The sequence below is a fragment of the Pundamilia nyererei genome, unplaced genomic scaffold (assembly GCF_000239375.1).
Source record: "Pundamilia nyererei isolate P.nyererei 1_Seehausen unplaced genomic scaffold, PunNye1.0 scaffold00261, whole genome shotgun sequence".
Classification (NCBI taxonomy): domain Eukaryota; kingdom Metazoa; phylum Chordata; class Actinopteri; order Cichliformes; family Cichlidae; genus Pundamilia; species Pundamilia nyererei.
Window position 1 is genome coordinate 238780 of NW_005187662.1, and position 25555 is coordinate 264334.

The 25555-nt window shown below is 42.5% G+C and overlaps 1 protein-coding gene across 2 annotated transcripts; it reads right to left on the bottom strand.

Moving 5' to 3' along the window:
• Positions 1-8450: 8450 nt before the first annotated feature.
• Positions 8451-24880, bottom strand: xylt2 (xylosyltransferase II). 2 transcript variants are annotated; one of them, XM_005750077.1, is made up of 11 exons: positions 24682-24880; positions 19936-20434; positions 19019-19194; positions 17400-17602; positions 16238-16318; positions 15699-15915; positions 15138-15314; positions 14450-14706; positions 14156-14351; positions 12309-12642; positions 8451-10935 (listed from the first exon to the last, which is right to left on the bottom strand). In XM_005750077.1, exons 1-11 carry the CDS (start codon positions 24811-24813, stop codon positions 10616-10618), a joined length of 2592 nt encoding a protein of 863 aa, XP_005750134.1. In that variant the 5' UTR covers positions 24814-24880; the 3' UTR covers positions 8451-10615. The 2 variants fall into 2 exon arrangements, with proteins under 2 accessions (XP_005750134.1, XP_005750133.1); XM_005750076.1 differs by having other exon boundaries at positions 8451-10938.
• Positions 24881-25555: the final 675 nt, after the last annotated feature.

Below are 25555 nucleotides of genomic sequence, written 5' to 3' on the forward strand. Positions count from 1 at the left end.
GCCACACCCCACCCCACCCCATCCACACGCACACGCACAGGTGAGAGGTGGACGGACTACTAGTTTAAAGATCCACAAATCATACTTGGCTGTTCATTTACACCACCATCAACATCCCTGCGCACACACCAAAACCTAATATGTGCCCAATTTTTACAAACATCTTTTTTTGTTATCCTGGGACATTCTATCGAGTCTTGTTAAACTGGTTTGAGTCTTTTGTTATTCTTGCGCCTTCTTGATCGACCAGTTGTCCTCCCAGTTTCCAGCTACAGCAGCAGACAGTGTTTGTCTCCACCTGCCGTTCGGAGAGGAGACTCTCCGCGCTCAGACGGGACTAAAGGCGGCACGGTCACAGATCATTTATGTTACGTAACTGACATGCGATCTGCCGCTCACACATATGAGCTCATGAGTCCCCGTCAGCGGCAGCAGCGTCTCCCCCTCTTGCATTAACATAATGAGAAAACATGGAGCTGGCCATGTCGTGGTTTTGTGGTTGGCATCCTAGCCGTCTGTGTCCGCATTTGTTTCCTGTTTTACTTCCGAGTTTCTTTTTAAAATGGAGATTTAATTCATTTTGGGGGGAAAAAAGCGACCCCAATCTTCGTGGCTGCGTGTGATCCTTTGTTAAATCATGAGTTAACTGTGGTTAACCACATTGTTTTTTCTTGGAGAGCTGAAAGCCACACCCAGGCCTGATTACTGCCAGACATGTTGGATAAAGAAATCAATGAAACAGAAGCTGTCTGACAAACTGAAGCAGGCTAAAAGATTTCAAAACGCAATATGTCTGTCTGGTTTGTCAGTCATCCAGGTCACAGGACTCTAAGGAGCTTGGAAAGAAAAGCAAAAAGTCCAGTCACTTTCCTTTCCAGGCTCCTTAGATGATGCAACAGATTTCTAAAAGGAACAGCTGAAAAACAAAGTCACTGACATGTATCAGTCTGTAAAGGGTTACAAAGATATTTCTAAGGCTTTGGGACTCCAGTGAACCACAAAGGGGGAAAACTTATATTGAATCTTCCCATAAATTTCTTGCCAACAAAAACGGACTGCAGGAGCGCATCAGCGATTCATTCAGGTCACAAAGAAGCCAGAACAACATCTAAAGAACTGCAGGCCTCATTTGCCTCAGTTAAATTCAGAGTTCATGATTCAACAATACAAAAGCGACTGGGATCTATGGAGAAAACCCCTGCTGACCAAAAAAACACAAAGTTAAACAACTTGTTGCAAATGTTGGAACAATGAATTCTGCTCTCTACTAGAAAATCCTGAAGGATATTTTCTGACCATGAGTTTGTCCCCTGAAGCTGAAAGGCCCTTGAGTTCTGGAGCAAGACAATGATGTCTTAAATGTCTTAAAATGTCTTAAAAACATCAAAATTAAGCTTTTGGATTGGCCTAGTCAAAGTCATGACCTTAAATAGGCTGTTCGTGCTTGAAAACCCTCCAGTGTGGCTGAATTAAAACAAATCTGGGCCAAAATTCCTTCTATTGTGTGAAAGATTCACTGTCAGCTATCACAAACACTTGATTGCAGTTCTTGCTACTAAGAGTGGCACAGCCAGTTATTAGGTTTAGAGGGCAATTACTTTTTCACACAAGGCCAGGTAAGTTTGGATAACTTTTTTTCCCCTCCACCAATTAAATCACCATTAAAAAAAAAACTTGTTTGATGATCTGAAACATTTAAGTTTGGCAAATGTACAAAAAAGCTAAGAAATCAGGAAGGTGGCAAATACTTTCACAGCTCTGTGTAAGTCTTCTTTTTTTTTAACCTCGTGCCACTTTTGTCGTGTTGCTTTATTTGCTCAGTTATAGTAATTTAAATCAAACCTGCACAGTTCTCATCAAAGAACTCGCGTCTCTCACTCTCAACAAATTACTCCACGTGGAAAAAACACTCACTAACTGACATGACGGAGCCGTGTCAGAGCAGCACGTTGGAGGTGCAGCTGAGGAAAATGAGTCAATTTAACATTTCAGATCGTATCAGATAAACTGTCAGTTACCAGTTCCTGCGTGCCCGTTTTTCCCCCCGGTTCACTGCTTTACGGCTTATGAAGAGAAGACATGTCTAAAATATCTGAACGCAGAGACTGAAAAAGCTTTAAATCTCAATTTGTTCCGGCCAGCTCAGCACAACTGCCTGAATTTCCACCTTGCTGATCATCTCAGCCAGGTCCTTTCAAAGTGTCGCCTGCAGACACCCAATGAAAGGCGCTTTTTGCACACCCTGTCTCACCCCTGACTTTAATCCAGCACACTTACGCTTCCAGGAGATTTATTTATTTATCTATTTATTTTTGTAGTGCATCTTTCTGCAGGGCGTTTGAACCTTAGATCATACATTTCTGCAAACTTATTCAAATGTGCAATGCCAAAGCCAGTTTTCTACTTTCCCGCAGATTTGCCCCCTCCTTTGTGCTGCACTAATGGCAATGACACAAAGCCAAAGTTATCATCAGTGTGGCAACAAGGGGGAAAAAATCCACCAGACTAAGCCATGCATGCCTCCTGTTTGTCTCTTTTGGCCTTCACTTGTCACCCAGCCTGACCCTCAGCCACCAAAAAAAAAAAAAATGTCACAAAGCATCAAATCAGTCTTGTTGGAAGCATCTTTGCAACAAACATCCAGCAGCAAATAGCCTGCACGCCTCAGCATCCATCGCTTGTGCTCTCCTGATAGTAATTTCAATTGTAGCATTGGCATCATTGACTATAATCCTTAACCCCTGCAGTGTGGTAAGGATTATAATGAATGCAGTGATAAAATGCAACATTGGCGCACTGGAGAAGCGCCGCTGATTCACATCGCACTTCACTGACACATACCGAAGGAGTCAAACACTCCCCAGCACCCAAACAGAGAAGATTTGCTTCGCAGCAAATGTCACGACTTTAGTGCAAACAGCCCATCACGGTGACATCTCCCTCAACACTCGGGTGAAGTCAGCGGCTTAATGAGGTGGGAGGAGGAGGGAGAGAAAGCATACACATATATATATATATACACACACACAGACACACGGGCGAGCAAGGCAGAAGTATGTGTGAGCCAGAACAAATACAGAGTGGGTGGGGTGAGCGGTGGACATGAAAAGTGGACTCACCGTGAAGCCGATGCCCACGGTGGAGGTGAAGGACCCTGCGATGAACTTGCCCTGGTCAAACTGAACCAGCAGGGAGGTCTTGCCCACTCCGCTGTCCCCCACCAGGATGGTCTGCAGACAGATTTACAGAGAGACAGAGGCAACATCATGCAGGCTTCAGTGCGGCAGCTTCTACTTGTCGCCCGAGGCCCTGCGCTGTGTGGGCACAGGCGGTGTAGGACAATGCGTGTGTTCATAGGCTGCTCAGTGTGGAGCTCTGTGCTCCATGATGCTGTGTGACAGCCGGAGCTGGGAGTCAATAACAGCAAAAAGGGGGAAGCACAATGGGCTTGTAATCGAAGCGGGAATGTAATCGGGTTATGTGTGCGAGATCCGTGCTCACGTCTCAGACTGATGCCTCACATCTGCTCCTGTACCCTTATGGTGCCACTATCTCTCTGTTACTCCCATTTTTCTCTTAGACATCACAGATTCACTTCAGTTCTAACTGTTAACCTAAGCACAGCTCATCAAAGTAAAGAGCTTTGGATACAGAGGTGTTAACCAACAGGTAACACTTTATAATACAGCCCGTGACTAAAGGTGTAATTACCCTGTAATTACATGGTATTTTAGTGTATTTTATTTGAAACTACAATATAATTATATTTACCTACAAATACTTACAGGTAGCTACACTAGAATAAAGGGGTAAAAGGTCAGGTGTTTACATGAAATAAAGAAATGACTATGCTGTGAGTACATTTAAGTTGTGTATAACTCATTTTAAGTAGTGTGCAATGTGCCAAAATAATTTGATTAACTTTAAGTATTGCATACCTACGGAAATTTCACAGGACACAAACTATTCTTTCAGTAAAGTGTTGAATAATATATTAATTTTGTGGAAAAATAAAGTGTATTTCCCCATCTTACATTGTAACTACACTGTACTTTTCAGGGTGCAGGTCATATTATGGAGTGGCTTAACTTTGGCTCTCTAATAGGTCACACACATTTATTTTCACTTTAAGCTGGTCAGGGAGAACAGTCTTCGTCACATTTGTAGTATACATAAAAGGACTGTTGAGTAATAAAACATCGATCACGTACATTAACCTAACGAATATTCAGGTGAGATGAATGCACTTCATAATACAGCCCGTGCCCTGAAAAGTACAGCATATTTAGGATGTAAAATGGGGAAATAATTTGGTTTTCTTGCAAAATTACCATGAAATTGCACTTAAATGTACTCACAGCATAGTAATATCTTTTTGTGTAAAAGCCAGACTTGTTATCCCCTTATTCTAGTTCATCTAACTTTAAGTATTTGTAGGTAAATATAATTACATCATAATTTCAAATAAAATACGTTGAAATTTCTTGTGTTCATGCGCCGCTTTATAAAGTGTCACCAACTAATTTTAGTTCAGGCAAGTTACAGTTTAGCAAAACAACTTCTTAGCATCAGGTTAGGATATCTTAAAAATAAGCAAGTGGAATCTATTAATTTTCTTCTGCTTTTCCAAATTAGAGTTTGGAGTCTATCCCAGCTAACCTGTCCATCACAGGGATTACACAAACAGACAACCATCCATTCAAACTGCATACAGAAAGGCCCCAGGCTGGATTTGAACCCAGGACTCAACATCAATTATCCCCCCACTGCATCATGTTACATATGCATTACAGATTACAGTGGATCTATAGAAACAGCACAAAAATGTCACATGTGGAGGTTTTAAATCTAAATATATTCTAAGGTTCTGGGCAGCAGAGTCATCATAGTTTTGTATTTTTTCATATGTTTGAACTTTTATTTCATATTGACCTGTTGGTTTTAGTTCGGTTTAGTTTCAGTTATTTTTTGATTGTTTGTTTTAGTTCATTGGTTCAAAATCTTTAGTTTTAGTTTAGTTTTTATTACCTTCAGTGTGAGTTCTAGTCTTTTTAGGTGTTGTTGTATATTGTAAGTCATACTAAAGGGAAGATTTATTAAAATCAGTGCAGGTATTACAATAAAAACACATATTTTAAAAGCAGTGGACTCACAAGCTGTAATATAAATGTGTTTTTATTTATAAAATCTTGTTTCCCATTTAGTTTCAGTTTAGTTTTAGTTAACTATAACAACCTTGATGTGTAACACTACCATCATCTCACCAGGAAGATACAGCAGGTAAAATAAGAACTGAACACGTCAGCGGTTTTCTAAGTAACTATTTCTAAAGCTGCCATTGAAATGAAATTCTCACAGTCTTAACAACCCATCCAATCCACGCATGCAAAGAAATCAAACCACAGATGTCCATAAATTATGTGTAATAATTTGCTCTTTTAAATTTTACTATTTATTTGCAACATAATGTTGATTTAAAAAAAAATGCTTCGGCAGCAGTTTCACCAGAAGCTCAGGTGGGAAGCACAACTCGTTAACACAGTAGTGATTCCCAAAGAGAGAGCCAGGGCCCCCTGATGGCCTTCCAAGGTACTGCAGGTGAGCCAACGTAAACTCTCTTGTAATTTGATTAGAGTGAAGATTTAATATTTGGGTGGAAGGATTTTCAGGGTGTTGACTTTGAGAATAGCTAAATTACCACATTAGGGTCCTACAGGGGACACGTTTCTTTGGAACAAAAACATTTTGGTGGTAATACTGCAGTTTTATTTGATTTGTTATTTTACTGCCAGCTTAATTTAACTGAAAAGATCTCACACAAACATACTTTAAGATGTCATGCAGGTGTGAAATGTTCTTGTACACGTTTCAGACCGAGAATGTGACGCACGCACAAAAGCAAGACGCAGCGCCACAGAAACGGCCGCTGGCTCTGTTTGCTGAGGGTCATCCATCACCCCAGCTGCCATCTGACTTGCCACCGCAGCTCTGGCAACAACTGGCCTTGTCGCCATGGTTATTGTCTCCCTGGCTTCTAGAGTACCCAGCCTTGAGGTCCTTGGCAGCAGATGCTTGCCTTCTTTATTGACATTACTCACCCCACCGCCTCTCCATACACAGAAGTCCTCCTCACCCTCCTCCTCCTCCAGCAGGCCAGACTCCACCGCCTGCTTCTTATCTGCAGTGTCAAGGAGCTCAGATAGAGTGCAGCGTGACAGCAGGCAGCCTCTGTACTCCTCACTTTACACACCGATATTCATGTTCTGCACATTCAATTTGCTCCCCACATTAAAAATCTAACAAGGTGACATGCAAACCGAACATCTGAGGCTACGTGGCTCCCTCGCTCTCCAGCGTGCTTCCTTTTGATGGAAACTCCGGAGCAGGATGCTTTTAGTCTGCAATAGCAGATATAACATAAAGTGTTTGCTTGCATCCCTTTCAAAGAGAGAGCAGGTATGAGCACCTGAAGTAGAAACAATGCAGACCAGCTTAGATGTAGTGTGCGGCCCCCTCGGAAACCATCAGATTACTATTTCATACCACCTACATGAAATTTTGATGTCAGCATGCTGGCAGCGTTTTCAGGACTGACACTGGAGACGAGAGCAGCCATGAAACAGAAGTCAAAGCACAGGAGACTGGTGGTGTGGATGTTATAAAGCGGGAGGTGGGGGGGGGGGGTAACTACAGCTTTTTCAGAGACCTGTCTGAACCCTGACACTGAGGAGACCCAGGACAGCTTTAGAGGCCAGCAGAATCCCACATATGTTTCGGCATGTTTGGTGCTTTTGCCGGAGCCAAATTTGACATTTTGTCAAACTAGTTGTGACAGCGTTGCTACACTGCAGAGGTCTTTCCATGATGAGATTAAAATTCGAGCTCAAACTGAACATCCAAAAGAGAGAGCACATCACCCCACGTTCCTTCTGGTAAAACGCTGAAAAGACTGCAGGTTTTTGCTTTTACAGTGCATATTTTATTTTCTACTTTCTCGCCAAAGCAGTTTCTTGTCACACGTTTTCATGTAGGACTTCAACATTTACTGGATATTTAAAGAGTTGAGAGCCAACTGGCTCAGTGCAGCCTGCAAACAAAATTGGAACCATCAGTATGTAGTATGTGCTGGGGCTGCTGGCAGGCTAGAACTCGGCAAAACAGCAAATGCATCCATGAATTCAATTAGTGAGGAAGCAGGAGCTTGTTCTTGGCTTACCATAATAGAATACTTGTTTCACACATATCCAGTAATGGAATTACGGAGCATTCAGAGCGATTAAACCATTAGACTATCTGCAAGAAATGCCCACAATCGGAGACAATAAACAGGATTTCACTTGCTTTGTCTTTAGTTAAAACTGTGCAGCTCCTGTGATTGTGACAAAGTCCAGAAGTTATCCTGCTGACCGATGACTAACGCGAAATTGGTGGTGAACATTAAGTGATGTGCTCTTTACAGTTCTTAGACAGCGCTTTTAGTTTTTTAATTTTATCCAACATGTCGCATTCATCCATTCACACTCATAAATCATGACACACTGCACTCCCATAACCCCCTAGTACTACAGGGAGGTTATATTGGGTGGCATTAGATCACTGAGCTATTAGATTATTGTTGGGTACAGATGTTTCCAGAAAATGACACAGAAGGAGTCACTGTGGAAAGAATAGTTAATTATTTAAAAAAGCACATCCTTTTGAAAGTTAATTTAAAAGTAAATTAAGATTTTATATTTTTTTCCTGTGGTAATCTGGAATTTCACTTTGTATATTGTTAGTTTCCCGCATCATTTTTAATATAGTTACATAAATACCTTGTGTGTTAGTTCTTCATTATAAGGGTAGGTGATGGCCGTGGGCGTCTGTCCATCCTCTGTGGATGACATGTACGCGCTGTCCGAGGAAACCATCTTCCCCCGCTCATTCATCCTGTGCGTATCCCAGCTGTCGTCCATCCACTTTCTATTAAATAGTAATTATCAGCTCCTAACCAAAAAGCAGGTGAAGTCCTAGAGGTGAACTAAACGTTTATGCTTCCTCTCCATCCTTTTTATCGCCCTGTCTTAATTCCTCCACCCCACCTTCTCTGCATGTCTCCTTCACCCCTGGATGGTTTATATCACCATGCTACGATGTATAATTATGTTGAAACTAAATATTTAAAAGAAGGAGTTTTGGTCAGAGATGATAACGGAAGTGTAGCTTATACAGTATTCATGATGCAAGTCATGTTGAGCTTTTTAACAAGGAAGGGAAAAGGAAGTGTTCAGCGCCCCGGAGAGAGAGCCTCATAAATATCTCCCATCGTGTTCTTGTAAGAGGGAAAACCCCTCGAAACGTAGCGGAAAGGTTCATTTAAGACTTTCAAATAAGAAGCATTTCCTCTCTATTTCCACCTGATTCAAAGGCATGTTAAGAATGAAAATAAGGAAACATCTTGATTTTTTTTTTTTTTTCGTTTTATTGAGTCAGTCAGATCTGTCCTATGAGCTTTTTCCAGATAAGAGTCCTGGATGACTCACCAGCCGGGCTGCTGCATATCACAGCGGCACGGAGGGAGACCTCAACTTCCCACCCACCAAAAACAATAAAGGTCTGTATCAAATGACGCTGAACAGCTGGACAAATGTAACACGATTGGAGAGCAGCTCTAATAGTTTCGAGTGCTGAGAGATAAACAGACAACAAACATAATTCCTCCCAAACAGGATAGAAAAATAACATCTGTCACACCCATTCATCTGCTCCCTTATCCCAATAAAACTGGGGCTTCACTGAAGCAACTGTACTGATCGAGGTAAACAAGGTCACTTAAAACTCACACGGTGGCCAACTGTTACTTAACAAACACGTAACGTTGGAGTAAAAAAGAAATCAAACAAACCAAAGCACAGACATGGGTTTCACTATCATCTGAAAAGGCATTGATTGCACATCTGTGGAAGCTTTCATCCCGTAGTAAACAATTCAGCTTTGTGACATAAAGGCATCTTAGAGTCTCGATCACACTGAAACAAATGGACGATGGACCACTCTGGGTCGGTGGACTCAAAAAGAAAAACAAAACAAACAAAGAAAACATACAAAATTCAAAAAGTTGAAATTAAATTCACCTTAACAAATTAAATGTGAACGTGTCGTGACAATACTGCATACAAACAGATACACGGCAGGTCAACCTTGCATTTAAGAGAACTCTGACATTTTGGAGAACTGTGTAAGCTTGCTTACTCTGCAGAGAGAAGACTGACAACACGTGACAGTCGTTAGTGTTATGGTGGGGTTATATGTCCTATACCTTGGTTGACACCTGGCACGGAGTAGCCAGGGTACAGACACGAGGGTCTTACAGGTAAAACAGAATGAATTCTCTTCCATTGACATTGTTGTTTTAAAAACAAACAAACAGCTGCGTTTCAGACGTAGAGTGTCTTGGCTTTTGCCCGCTTCTTCCTATTTCCAGCCTACATGCTGAGCTAACATATAAACAGAGTGGTTTCAATCCTCCCAGTGGGCCGAGAGTAATCGGAATAAACGTTATTTTTACCCACATTTCCTTCAGCTCAGTAGAGTCGCTTTAGCAGAGTGGATAAGAAACAGGTCAAATAGCGGAAGTAAAAGTCCTGACTTAAGGTCCACAGTCTGTTGTTCTGGAGCTTTCATGCACACTGCACATCCCTCCTTTTCAGTTAAAGACGTATTACAAAGATGATCTCAGGGAAACTGTGAATGCATCCTCGCTATCTGCACCAGCAGTCCAGGCACTTCCTTAGACCAGACGTTTAGCTCAGAGCCTTTTTTTGCAACAACAGAAAATTTAACTCAATTTAGCAGCTAGTTCTGCGAATTAACAAACAAAATGTGAAAAAATGACACAAATAATATATTTTAAAAAAAAGCACAAGACTCCTAAGGATACACAAGAACCCCACTCTCTTTACTACTCTTCCTTCTCTGTGTTACAGTCCAAAAATTTATGCGTCTGTGCAACAGGGAGTGGCAGTTTGTTCCTATTGTAAAAAAGAAAGAAAGAAATGACCTTAACCGTTACCTTCTAATCTTCACATTGTAACCTAGTGACCTCTGTGTAAAACCAAAGTCTTACAGTAAAGTGCACTTCATCTATCTGTTCCTTAATGCTTACATAATAATGCTTCAAAATAAGCACAATAACATGATTCACAGGTTTGATTCTCCCTTGAAAAGAAGACGGAGCACGGCACTGAGCCTGTTGATTCTACCGAAGTGCAGGAAAACTGTGCACCTGAACACTTCTTAAAGAAACTCCGGCACAGACGGATCATGACTGCAAACCTGTGCGACAGCTTAAACAACACGTTACACCCGACATCCGTGTACCCATTCAGTAAGCGGTGCTACAAGACTAGGCGCTTGCAGTTTCCTATGTGCAAATTTCCAGCAGTCATGCTCTTGTCTTTCAAGCCTGTATTACTGTGGCGCTGAGAAAAACGCGGCTCCTCGGTGGAGGAAGATTCCTTATCGTTGCTTATGTGCCCTTGAGCTCTTAGCCGACCTCGGAGACGTCCTGGTTCACACAGGTCTCCTAGCAGTCTCCGATTTTCTCTGCACATCTGCAGTCTCTCTTCTCTGAGGGCTACCTGATCCGCCCATCACTTTTCACTGGGCCCATATCAGATTTAGGGTCTGGGGACAATGGGCTCCAGGCAGTCTTGGAACAAGACCCCAAAGCTGGGCATGAGGAAGTCTGTGTTGCACACAAGTCGCCGATAACCCAGAAGGACTCAACAGAAGTGTCCACCCATGCATCAAGGGCCTGGCCCACCAACTGGGCATTACGCTGGGCCACCTGCATGGCAGGTTCTTGGGGGGGCAGTTTAAGCACTGAGCTCAGCTGCTGGAAGCTCTGCTCCAGGTACAAGTTCCCTGGAGGTCCTGCATGAAGCCAGCTGTCCTCTTCTAGAACAGAAGGAGAGAAAAAAATCAGAAGAAGATGACATGAGTGTCTGAAAAATCCACCAAAGTTTTCAGATTTTAATGATCAAGCACTAATGTACGCCCGGGGACATTCTGCATGTTTTTATTCCCAATAAATCCAAAGCAAAGATTAAGACTAACAATGAACACCATCAACTGTGCAGTCTGACATAGCCGATGCCATGTTTGCCCAGGTAGGCATGGTCATTGATTACAGCACACACCAGCATTGTAGTTTATTTACTGTAGCTGATGAAGCTTGTAGGCAACACCAAACTTCTGTGTGTGTGCGTGTGAGAGAGAGAGAGTAGTTTTGGGCACTTTAAGGGGTGCGTCTACTTCTTAAAACCTTTATATTGCCATTTGTTTTCCAAATAAAGCATGCTGGAAACAGAAATCAAAGGTGAAATTCATATTTCTTAAGTTGATGTAATAATATTGGAATAAAATAGTGGAAAGTAGAGAATTTAATAGCCAACATTAGTTTCTTGCCGATATATCAGCATGGACTGGTATGATAAATGAGTTTTAAAAAATAAATTAAATAAATAAAGGGGCAGGAAAACACCCAATAAATAGCGTTATGAGTGCTGACATCGTTTACCTAAAAACACATATTTGAATATTAGGAAATTGGTTTTAATAATGTGAAAACAAAACAAAAATATAATGTCCTGAAAAATACTTTCAGCACAGCATGCTTTTTTGGTGACTGGCTTTATTCACCATTAGCATTTAGTATTAGAAAAGCTTCTGTCATTAAACCTGCATGCTCTCTTTTCCATAGAGTACTGATTGGGACAGCTATTTAAAAGTGGTACTGTAAAACTAGCAAGGCCTCCTTCTTCTCTACCATCTTCAGCTGCATCGTCTTCCAATTGGGCCTCAGGGATTCTTAAGATGTTTGCGGACATAAACAAAAACTTGCTGTTACTGTTAACCATTTGCATTCACAAAAATTGACCTGAAAGGGTCAGACAAACTATAAAGAAGCAAAAATAAATGCATTCACCTGATACCCATCCACTTACATTTACCAATTACAGCAGACTGAACAACAGTATGGCTTTAACTTCTGCGTGAACCAAATGTGTGAAAGCCTGAAATGGTGTGTCACAAAATGTTGGAATGACATGACTGAACACATTTGAAGTTCAAGACTTTTAAAGGGCACGGAGACGCCCTGTGACCGCGACACACAGGACTGAACAAGTATTTAGGGAAAATGTAGTGCTTGACTGATTTGGTGTTTCATCATGTGATTCTGTCACAGAAAGTGAAATAAAGAAAAACATCAGCCTTATCTTTTCAAATTAAAAATGAAAATAAGGAGCTATAAATACATGTCTCACCTTTGCGTAGCGGCTCCTTGTTATTAAAAGTTAACGGCATGACAAGAAAGTGAACTTCTGCCACACGCTCCCATTGTTTTAACACCCGTACCGTCCAGGTGCCCGGCCGCAGGGGGTGCTGCAGTGGCGGTTTGTAGTGTGTGTACTCTGCATCCAAATCCACTGTAATGTCATAAGATGCCGCCACCACCAAAGCCGGGTCGACCCACACAATAGTGGCGGTGAGGTTCGGACCACGTGCCCACTTCTGGACTGCCAGAGGTTCATCCAAAGGGCCGATCACCCCACCGAAGTTACGGAAGATCCTCTCTTTGGGATCCCACTCTGTGCCGATCTTAGGATAACAAAAAAGTCATTTTTAAAAATTTATGTGACATAGGTTACGTCCCTCTGCAGCCCCTAATCATCTCAATGGTGCTAATTGGCCACACCTAGTCAGGTGTGGATAAAAGCATACCTTAGGCAAGCTTCCTGGGGGAGCTCACTTGCCTTTGCAGCACCAGCCATTTTAGCCAACCTGCTATGCATTTTAGGATTTAAAACCTCTTCTCACTAACACTCTGGTATTCATCTCCTTTTTTATGTTGCAGCTTTGAGTCAGGTTGTAACATAAGTGGGGGCTCGTCCGGGATCTTTGGACATTTTTGTGGAGACTGAATATCAGTTTTTTGTATTGCTTTTAAGTGGGTGAGTGAAGGTGTTCACTGTGATTGAGCTACGTCCCTTTAGTAAGTGTGTTTCAGCTGGGTGGCTGTGCTGCCCTTCCATCGAAGCACTTGTTTGTTATTTTGCTTTGTTCTTTTAGTTTACTGTGTTTGGTGGTTATCCTGGGTGGGGGTACAGAGTTTGGTAGGAGACTATATCTCTGGTCTGCTGCCTGCTCTCGAGTTGGCGTTTAAAGTTGCCTCGAGTCCGGTACACCACTGAAGACTAGACAGGTCAACTTTTATTGTTTTTAGCATCTTAGGTTGGGAGTTGCGCATAGTAAATCAGTGGCAGCAAACTTGGCAGGAGGTTTGAGACCATTCAATAATTATGGTCTTGTGCCTGAGGCAGGTAGGCCATTTTTAAGTTGGCATAATGTATACTGTGTGTGCATACGTCAGTGTTGATGGATGCTAATGAGATCCTTGTGAGGTGAGTGCTTTGTGCTGTGACCTTTAGTGTTGTGGTAAATATGGCTACTTTTGTTGGATCACTTGTGAGTGTTGTTGGCCAGGTGATGGCAATAACACTGAGGGGTGCTGAGCAACCCTTGATGTGATCGTTGTGTGGCCATAGCTCTCCGTTTTGTGGGTGGTCACTAGTATGCTTGCTTTACTGAACCTTGTGGATTAAAGCCTTATGTTACGACCCGGCTCAAAGCCGCAACATAAAAAAGGAGATGAATACCAGAGTGTTAGTGAGAAGAGGTTTTAAATCCTAAAATGCATAGCAGGTTGGCTAAAACAGCTGGTGCCACCAAGGCAAAGGCAAGTGAGCTCCCCCAGGAAGCTTGCCTAAGGTATCCTTTTTTCCACACCTGACTAGGTGTGGCCAATTAGCACCAGCTGAAAACATTGAGATGATTAGGGGCTGCAGAGGGACGTAACACATAATACAACAACACTGACAACACTACAAAAGAGACCCACTCCTTTCTGTCTGAAGAAGGTGAGTGAATATTCATTTCTTCCAGTATTAACATACTTTTTGTTAAACTAATTAAACTTCAGTTTAGCTTTTGTCAGATCACGCCTGATACAGCCACCCTAATTTTTAGATATCAGCTAGAAAATCTTCCTCATGTTGCAGTCGTCTTGATCTTGAAAGTTTGTACAAAAAAAAAAAACCTAAAGAGTGCTTACTTCCAGATTCTTGAGCCTTTCAAATTCTTTAAGGTTCTTCTCAAGGACGAGTGTAGCCTGAGGCACTGCCCACATCTCCAAAGTCTCCCTGGCCTTTGACTCCACTGCCTGGACTTCTTGGCGAACCAGGTACCCTTGGAAACGGTCATCATAAAAGTATACATGCACAGATAGAGGGACGCCTACTGGTTCAAACCTGGGAGAAAAAAAATAGATAAATTAAACATGACAAAGAAAATAGCTTATGCGCTGTGTTAGTGACAATAACAAAGCAAAGCAGAACAGACTCTCCACCTGCAGGCCTTCACGTTGCTCTGAGCAGTCACCAAACTCTTCAGGCCCAGGCGAAAGAATGACAAGTACGCTGTGAGAGCCACATCACTGAGAGAGCCCACGCCATCCAGCTGCTCAAACAGGCTCTCCCAATATGCCTTGATAGCAACAGTTCCTGGAGCATACTGGCCATACAGGTGAGTGTCCAGGATGTCTATGGCCTCCTGGTTCACCGAGGACTCAAACTTGCGGGCAAAGAAGGTTGGACGGGTCAGTTGCTGTGGATGAGGAAGAGAAAATAGCAAAAACATATTTGACAAAGAATTAGAATTTAGTTAAAGTCAGTTTGATTTAGCATTAAATAAAGCCCTTCTTCTGTAAAGTATCTGCGGTTCTGCCCTTGTGCTTATTCAAAACCACCGGACTCTGTTGACAAAAACAGTGATTTCCCATCTTACAGAAACAGGGCTCATTAGTCTACTTTGTGTGCCTTTCCTTGCTTGCAGTCAGAACTAACCCCAAAGAACTCCAGGAGCCAGATAATAATACAAACTAATTGATTGAGGAAAGAAATATTTAAAATGTTTTTAAATATAACCTAGTGCTAGCAAAGTGTACCTAACAAAGTGGCCACTGAGTGTATATGGCTTCTGTCTATATCACCCAGCCCTGTTTTTTGTTTTAAAGTGGCATCCTCTGTTGAACTCACCTGGATTCGAACGAGGTCTTGTGGTTTAAAATCATTGGGAGAGCAGCCACACCAGTCAACAATGTGCTTGTACTGACATTTACAGCCCAGCTTACGGTTCCAGTTGGTGACGCGCAGGTTATTGTCCACCAGGGTGTCACACATGAGACTGTTCCCGAGCACTGTGTGGAAGAAAGACTGGGAAGAAAGGGTAGGAGTAGGTACGTTATTTCTTCACTGTGTGAGAAAACAGTGTGGCCAAGTGTTGTGTCCAAATTAAGCTTGTGTAAACCATCAAATATACGTATAAACTGTTTCTAACCACACTCTAAATTACAAAAAGGTCACAGCTCTATAGCGGTGAACAGACAACTCTTCTGAGACCAAACTACACAGATAAAATATAGCGAAGCCTCCTCATCTTGCACTTCTGCTGCACGCTGTGCCAGAAAGCTTAAAGTATTACATTATCTCTGCTGCTAGGCTCTTCTGACTTGGCAGGGGACGACGAGCCTGAGACAGGCTTGTATATGAAACTGTCTCAACAACGGGAGATAAACAGACTGCCTACAGCTCGCTTACCTCAGCAGGAAGCAGAGCGTAGGAATAGAACTGCTTCAGCCCCGACACAAGCTCGTCCTGGGAGTTGATGACGTACTCCACAAAACGGCGGGTGAGTGCAAACCAATCGGAGCCGCCTGAGACCTCCAGGCCTTCGGGGATGTTGCGCTCGCCTAGACGCCACATGTGGTTGTCACACTCGTGGAAGAGACGGTCAAGGCCCTGCTTCTTAATAAACCTGGAACACAGGACACAGCTGAAAATGATGGTGGAAGAGACACGGGTGAAGGTATTTGCACCATTCATCGCAGTAAATGATAAAGAACTGTAACACTGCATTAAATAATGGATCTGACAGAGCTCTCTGCAGCAATATTTAAATACACTTCTATTTGCTGAGAATTTATAGAGCAACTTTTTGTGATTTCATTCATTAACATTGTTCAGTTACAGTTTTTCTGTAGTATTAAAAGGTGTGTCAAATGTAATTTATTATAAGTCAAAATGCCATCCCGATGTCAGTATTTGCAGACTGTGCTGCCTTTATGTAGCAAACTCACCGGGCATTCTCTCTCCCATGGGACTTGAGAAAGTTCTTATCTCTGTGCAGCGACAGGAAAGCCACCAGTTCATCATTGGTCCTGCAGGAGGGCATTATGGTGAGAATTGAAAGGAGGAAAGGTTATGTTGAAGCAGGAGACCAAAAAAAGGGCCATCTACAGGGTTCTTTGGACTGTGTTATGAGTATTGTGCTAGCTGAAATAAACTACTCTGGACACAGCACAGAAAACATTGTCTTTCTGTGTGTATCCAAGCAAGCCTTTTCCCCTTGAGATGGTTCAGGTGGACTAACAGCTGCTTTGTTAGGGGTTCAAAGCTGCCCCAGAAACAAGCCAGCCAAAACTGATTCATGCCCAAAATAATTCATTTGAAGCTGCCACTAGATTCTCTTATCTGCCAACTGTTAAGTTTCTTTGTAATGTTGCTGTAAAAAGCGCCGTAATTGTAGGTGCAGTTTTGCGAAAGGGAAAGAGGCATTCAAAAATAATGAAAAATGGCTCAAGATACAAACTTTGAGGGAATACAACAAACACAAAGTAGGTTAAAGAGGTAGTGCACACTAAAATGCTTTTTTTTATTTTTAGCTCTAAAATAAACTTCACTGTGACAGAGTGAAAATGGCTCAAGACACCCTTTTCTGTTTGGGATCATGAAAGATAAGTGGTGTAACCAGCTGTTAAGTTTCTTTTGTTTTAACATGGCGGTTCAATGATTTTGACAGGAGCAGAAGCAACACCATGCTGCAATGTTTCACTACACACCCACACGTCTCAGCACTGCTTTTGATGGCAGGACACTGAACTGATAGCAAGAGGGCGAGAGAGAGTCAAAGACAGCTTTGGGCATTACTAGGGCTTCAGGTAAAAGCTTGAATTTATACAGTTTATGACCATCCTGATCTCCCATGACCCTCTGTGGCAGACGTTCATTGACAATCTGTCTAATCCTCTTTTTTTCACTTGGCCTGAGATTCACTGAGCAACTCCTGCCTCACATATCTATGTCCCCTCTTCAGTAACCCATCTAAACTCAAAGCATCTTTTTTTAATCTTGCACTGCATGGATTTAGGCTCAAATGTGGGAGTGAATGTACACCTTAGGTAAAGTGCAACAAAGATTAGCTGTTGAGTTTATTTCTGTGTATATGTGTGTGTGACCAACCTAGTTGGAAAGTCTGTGGCACTGAGATTGATGAAAAAATCCCACTTCCAGTCCAGCATGGAGAGCAGATCCTGCATGCTGCGTAGGTAGGCTTTGAGAAGGCTGGCTCCTCCCCAGATGGTGACCATGCGCCATGGCGTGGCTCTCACATTTGGGTACTGCTGGGCTATCTGCAGGACCTCCCGATGCATGTAGCCAGACCGCTGTCAGAGTTTTAAAACCAAAAGTCAGTTAAAGAGTTAAATGAGGAGAGGCTGCTTCTGAAACAAAAGCATAATCTACTTTTAGCTTTGTTCTCACAGAGCTGCAGCTGCCACTGTGCCAAGACCATCACACAAAACTGGCTCCTGTTGAAAGAGAATTTGATCTGAGAAGAACAACAGCCACATGGTGCTCTGTGCTGTGGGTCATAATGACGATAGAGGAAGAATCAAAATTAGTTTCTGTTGCTGGCTGTTTCTCCTTTAGGTGACTGCAGGTGAGACAAAAATAAATGAACTGAGCTTAAAAGATAGTCTGGAACAAACCACAGTGCGGGGATTAAAGGAAGAAATAGAGGCTGCTGAGCTGCCAAGCTTTATGCAGCGGTATTAAAAATTGAGTGAGTGAACATGTGACCACTGCAAGTGTCTAAAATATGCAAGAAACCAACAACTGAAGGTTCAACAATTCTTTTTATTAGTTCTACTTGGAACTTAAACTGATTAATTATAACCTAATTAACAAGGGGCCTGTTCACAAATAAGGAGAGCTAATAAACGTTGTGAAGCAATAAATGGGCAGTTTAGGGAGACACAGACACTTCGAAAGTGACTGTTTGGGGACACAAAGTCCAATTGTGTTTAGCAAAGCATGAACAAAGGGTATCGATTCTGTCTTGTATATTTAAAAGAGGACATAAAGATTGTATGAAAAGGGTATACAGTTTTTTTGCAGAAATTAGAAAATAGGAGAACGAATGGTCAAAGAGTAGTCTGAACTCAGTACTCGCCTTTAAACAGGAGAAGAAGAGGACAGGATAAGAGGGAGCAGAGCAGTTGGCAGACATTTTCTAGGACAAACCTGACCTGTTTTACAGCCTCATCTCTCAAACAGGCTTTTGCCTCTGAGATGGATGAGGTTAGGCAAGCAAAGTATCTAAGACTGTCTGTGGTGTGATTGTCCTACTGACGTCTTATCCATCATTGCCTCCGCTGAGCTGCTCTGCCGTCCCTTGGCAGCAGAACAGAGCAACTCCCTACGTCTCCACAACCTTTCCGGCAACACAGGTGCACTGAGAACAGGCACCTGTTTCTCTGCTGTCTCTGCTCAACACACCTGAGGTCCCTGCCTCAGTACCAGCCGTGCATTTGTCTTTTGCCTTCCGGCTGCACATGACAGCAGACCTTTCCTCCACTAAATCCAGCCCCTAAGAATAACCACACTTTGCTCTATCCAGGCTAATCCCCTTTACTACACTGTGAGACCCGTGGGATAAATTTAACCTTCATAATGCAAGAAGATCTAACTGGGAAAAGCATCTGTGAGTGCACCAAACACATACTGTTTAATATAATATTTAAGCACCAAAAATAATACTGTCTAAAGAGACTGCATGGCAGTTGAAGCTCTGTAATTACCTTATCCACATGGATGTAGTAATAGTGGTCACGGTGATAAATGGCTTTGATGAGACGTTTGAGCTGCCGTACAGCACGGCCGTGGACCATCAGAACGAAAGCCACTCTGACGGGGTTCTCCACTTCGGATAGGCTGTCTTCCAGCTCACCAACAGCCTGAACTGGGTGTGACACACCTGTCCCAATAGGACAGACAAATATGACTCAGTAGGCTTGGGGGCACCTCTAAGCTAGCTGTTTAACAGGCACTATTAATGGATTGAAAGAGATTTAATTTTACCATGTTACATATCTGAAGTATTCAAAATCTAAAAGGGTTTTCTTTTACTTTCCTTTTTGACAAAGCGTCCAACTCAGCAACACTGCAAGCTGCATTTACAGTAATGGCACAACTGAGCCAGAGGCGTGGGTTGACTCTTTTGGCCCAGTGCAACCCCTGCATTATACTGCAGTTGCAAACAAGTTCCCTAAATGTGGCTATACAATCAGAGACATTTGACAATCTATAATGTATAACCCTAAAACTAAGCATAGCAATGGGCAAAAGATGGAAAGATTCTTCTGAGTTAAGGACATGAAACAGCTATTTGTTGCTGTTTATCATAGTGGGTCAAATCTTTTTGTTTTTAGTATTTGAATTTAGTGCATTTTTAATTATGTACCAAAGAAAACTGTAACAGCTACAACATTGTTAGACTGAAAAATAACAAAATCTATAAAACAAAATTATCCTATAACTGTCAAGGAAATTTGGCAACGAAGAATGTCTAGACTGAAAATGCACTGGTGAGTAAAAATTACAGTAAATGTCAAAAAGTGTCATTTTGTTCATTTTTTTACATTCATCTCCTTTCACGTTGAAGTTCGTAGACTACACGTGATTATAAATACTCATGCAAACTTTAGCGGGTTCTCACCAAGCTGAGGGCAGAACTGAGGGAGTGACTCTGGCATGAGCTGCCCGGCCTGATGCTGGCACACGATGTTGGCGATCTCCTGTCTGCACTGCTGTGACGCGGCGCGGTGCAGAGCAGACAGCGCATCCTTTCCTATGATATCACATTTAGGCACAAAGTCACTGTTGGGGGCTTGGTGCGCCCCGTCCACGCTGCCTGGCTCTCCTGGTATGGCAGCAGCAGGTAACTTGCCTGCCCCGTCTGGGCGGATCTCGCTAAGGTTACGGCTGCTGGAGAGATCGTGGGGGACTACACCATCTACTCCAACCCCTGTCATTCCCCGTTCCCGTTCCAGGGTCTTCAGCCTGATGTTGGGCTTCCCTCCACGGCGGCTGCTCCCTCTCCTCAGTGCACTGGCACCATTGCTTCCCTTGTTTCTCCCCGACAATGAATTCTGTGCGTTGTCTTTCTTGGGGTCCTGGTTGTCGTGGTCAGGCAGCTTAGACTGTCTTAGTTTTCTCTGAGGAAAGAGAGAGAGCAGAGACATATTTTAAATCCTGCTCTGTTGCCAGTCATTCCATAAGGTTATCTTGGACAACCACTACTGAGAGGAGGCGTTATTTCTTTGGAGTCATAATGAATCATAATGAATCCACAGAAATGACACATAAGGTAAACAAAGACCTCGACTAGGGCAGCAGTAGACAGATCCCCAGAGGGAAGGATGTGTTTACTTGCTTTTGTTTTTTTCATTCTGCCGATCTGGGTTATTTTTAGCTGAGCCTCTGCCTTTTTATGGAGCTAATCTGCAAAAAGTGGACAGTCACACATGATTCCAGTGATTCACTGTACCGACCTGAGTTTCCTCCCTCTGGCCGAAATCACAGGCAGGAAAAATGCACACACATGCAAGTAGGTCACATGTTTACAGCCCCTTCATACACACATTAAGAAGTGACAATGTGGCAAATTTATTTGCACTTTAGTGCTAAAATTATCTCAAAGAGCTCAGGGGGATTTTGTGACAAATTAACAACAATATTCTATCATTTTAGTTTATTATAATAAAAAAAAAATCAGTAAAGCACTAACTTTGATAGTGTTTGACTGTAACCTCTTAAAAATCAAACCAAGGCTTGAGAGCTTCCTTAAAATGTCAAGATAAGACCTTCTTATAAATGCTTTGACATAATAAAATCAGTGAAGTGTCCCACTGCTGCAGTCTCTGGCCGTAAAATCTCTAAATGTTAAGTCCACCCAGTGTTTGTCATATAGTTATACTTTTGTGAAAATGTCAACATAAAAGGGAAAGATCAGCTTTGGGGCAGGTGCAGAGCTGCCCGTTTTCCCCAGCAGGAAAATTATGTAAACACTAATGAAAGCTAGAAAGGTCTCTTTCCTCAAGTGCAAAAAACAAAACAAAAGAACGCATCATAGAGAATAGTGTGTTATCATCTAAACTGATGTTGTATCAAAATGAAAGAGGACCCAGTTTAAGTTTTACATCTAAGACTCAGTTTCAAAGCAAAAGCTTGGAGTGAATCAGTCTCACTGGAGTAGAAATCACACCTCAAAAAATAAAGGCAGAGGACTTTTTTGGAGGGAAAGACACTCACACGCACACAGTTTAAGCCATTTAAAATCTTCTAGCCAAATAACATCATAGTTCTGGCACACTAAATTACTGGTTCATATAAAAAGTCCCTTCAAAATATTCATTTGGAGAAGAGAAAGAAGAGCGAGTGGGTGAGAGTGTTCTGCCTCTGTCAGAAGTTATGGTAAAACGTGGGCCCGCTCATTCGCCTCACACCGCTGGCACCCCGACAGCCCAGAGATTGTGGGAACAGAAGATGGACCGGGCCTGTGCGCTGGGACGAGGAGCCAGATAATACATGGCCAACACACCAGCTGCCAACCAATAAAGCAAAGTCAGCTACTGGCTGCCAACTGCAGTCTCAAATCCAATACAGTAAGAGGGATTGTGAAGTAAACTTACACAGCAGTCAGTGCAGTGCAAACCTACTGGAAGATGCTTATATACATTTAAGGAACCTTGCCATCTTTCTGAGAAATTATGACACCATACATGTCAACTCATCAAGAAAGCTTTGCTTCCTTTAATCGGTGTAAGAGCGGGTGCTTTAGTTACATCTTTATGTCAATTTCACAACACTCAAAGGCCAAACTAAACACAACCTCAGCTTCTGTGGAAGTGCTGGGAGGAAATCTGTGGTCTGACCAGCTGCACGACACTAACTCAGAATAGGCCTCAGAGAGTGACTACCCATGTTGCCTTACTTAACAAAGATTTATCCTTTTTTGTTGCCATTTCTGACCTTTTCATAAACCAAATTGTATTTGATGCAAAACGCCACAGCTGCAAAATGTGGCATGAATACGGCATAAATATGTAAAAATGCCAACAAAAACTTTTTGTTCTGAAAATCAAATTCCTGTAAAATTCAATTAAATAAAAAAAGAATAATAATAAAAACATTAATGGCATGATAACAACAAGCATGATTGCCAGCAAACATTCATAAGAAAGCTTAGTTTTCAGCTGCCAGCTGACATGTTTTTTGTGCAGAAAGCCAAGCACGCAGCACGGGCTAACATTTCAATTTTCCTTATCACTTGTGTTCACAGCTTTTAATTAACGCCATCATGTCAAAAAAAAAAAAATGTATTGATTCAAAGGCAAGCCAGTCAGCCTCTTTACTTTCCAATTAAAGTCGAGTGAAACCATATCAGCGTTGCCATCTGCTGAAGCGTGAAGCTGCAGCAGCAGCGAGCACTCAGCTCTGCAGGAGAACCCGGGCGTGCAGAGGGTGATACGAGGATGACAAGCGTCATGTCTTCTTCTGTCCTCGCAATCCTTTCGCTCTTCTGCCCAAGGGATTTAATATAACGCATGTGACCGTGTTCACACATGCACTGCCAGACGCTGATTAGAGCAGATGCAAGATAAGGCAGAGATCGCTGAGCACGGGAAGACCGTTCAGAGGTGAAGTGATGATTAATGTGCACGCTCAAGTCAGAAATTTGATTCTGCATCTGCGAGAGTGCAAACATGCAGAGACCAAATGCTGACATTTGCATAGATGTCTGCCAACATAGCTGCATATAGAGCTGACATTTGTGCTGAGTGGTAGTGCCACAACTTCAGGGCCCAAAGATTAAAAACAGTCAATAAATAAATCTGATTAACAGTGAAGCAAACAACCAGTGCAGCTCTTTTCCCATCCACCTGCACACCTTTTAACTTTAAGACCATTATGCTTTCACCTGAGACACTCAACAGCAACCCCCGAGGTGCAGTTGAGCTTCTATAAAGCAGTGTGCACTTCTGCTCATTTAGAAACACAGAAGAGCTGCATTTAAACACAGAAACCACAGCCCTGCACACATTTCTCTTATCTTTGCTGAGGCATGTTTAAGCATGAATACAACTGATGAAACAGCAAACAGGAACAGGTGATGAAAGCCGGAGCCTCTCTCAAAATCACTTCAGCAAGAAAAGTTGACTCACTTGCTACATTTAAAGGAAATGATTTATTTATTTAGTCTAACATCACCATCTGACCGATTAGCTCATGGTTTAAACTGAAGTGGTCAGCAGCAAATCATTTCCTTGGCAAACAGAGGCTACTGTCCGCAGAGTAATGACCCATCTTTTTCCCTTTCTCTGAAGGAACAGCCAAACATCTTTCCCTCCCCTCCCACTCGGCCACTGTTACATCTGTTGCCTGCCTTAAACCTTGCCAGGCACAGAACTTCAATCTATCCACATTGGAAAAAAATTACACCACCACATTGCTTGATACATCACAATAGTGAGCTGGCAGGGCTCCCACCTCAGTTTTCAGTGTGCATTCCTGTGGCTCCATCATCACTGGTGTGTCTCAAAAAATGAGTCCTGTACACGCATGGTTCACCTATCTATGTTAACTGCTCAGGTTACCTGACTTAGAGGGAGAACTGGAACAGAAACTGCCTCAAGGTAGCGCACTCCAGGTGTGCCAGGGAGACCCAGGGAAAAAAATCCCCACACAAGACTTGGCTACTGTCGAAGAAACGGTTTCAGTGGTATGTAGGAGAGGCAGCTCTCTGCTGAACTTTTTGGTATGACTCAAAGCTAATTGAAAGTCACAGAACAGCCACAAGCACATCACAATCCACAGGTTGATATAAATAAGTAGGAAACATAAAACAAAAGAGATCCAAGTCATCCTGGAACTACTACATGAAGGCGGTCCTGCTCACACTGATGAAGTGTTTGGGATCAATGAATCACCAGTCTGTTCTCATGCTCCCTCAAACTTACATTACTTCATAGCATACTATTCGTCTTAGATATTCCCCTCAGTCTGTTTTTCATCACATTTTAACAACGCCATGGTTTCCAAAAGAAATAAACATGAGCGGTGGTACCCAAGCTCACCGCTGTTCCTTAAACAAGTTAACTACCACTTAACTACTCCTCTGGTTTCATGGCTGTGACAGTCTAGCAACGAATACTTTCTCACCAGGTAGTGTGGTCAATGAGAGACTGAGGAACAGACAGACACGCAGGCAAGTAGGTAGGTAGGAGGGCTGGACAGGGCTGGTCCGTTGTGCTGAAATGTTTGGGAGCAGCGCTCTTCCCCAACTGCTAACAGCTAACATCAGCTATAACTCACAGGGGGCTAAGTGCTAACGGCTAGCTCTACAATTAAACCAAAGCGAATAGCTGTCACGCCAAATACACCCGGAGGATCGGTTCCTCACCTCTGCCTCGCCTTCTTCCAGACTTCTCAGACTCCATACCACAAGCCCTTGAATCAGGAGGATAGTTAATGCGGCGGCAATCGCTAGTTTATATCGTCGGAGCAGCTTCTGCACTCGAACGCTGGCCACCATTTTTCCGACTCCGGTTGACTGGGAGCGCGTGCAGGGCTCATTCTGAGCGGCGCGCCCACGCGGGGTCGCTCAACATCCCGGTTTGCTGGAAAAAGTTATAAAGACGATTAGAACTGCTTATAATAATAATAATAATTTATTTATTTGACTGTATTTTATAGCGTTCACTCACATTAGTTTTTTATATTTCCAATGGCCTGAAATAAAAATAAATAAGTAAACGTTCTTTTTTAATTCATTTTCTATTTTCTCATTTCTTCAACATCAGTGTAATGGTATCAGAAACAAAATAAAAGAATAAATAAAAATATGCATTATATTTTCCTTCAACTTCCAGGTACAGACATAACATGACACTGACAGGTGACATATTAAAGGAAAATCTAACATACACTACACTTCATAGCAGCTTCAGTTAGCATTGAGATTCAAGTTTCAGGAGGTCAGCCTTTACATTGGAGCTCAGTTTCCCCCCAAAACATGGTCCCTCATTTGGTGCTTTGATTCAGAACTGAATCCACCGTAGGTGTTCATTTGGGTTGAGTTACTGCAAAACCATAAGTCAGACATTTACATCCCCAACAGGTCCCAGAGCTCATATGACCCCCCCCCCCCACCTTTTTTTTTAAAAACTTTGTTACATAAGTGCGTTGTAAAAATGTTATATTTAATGAAATCTGGCAAATCTGATGAGGTGCACGGTGATATTTTCTTGAAAGTGTGATATAAACAACATTTTACT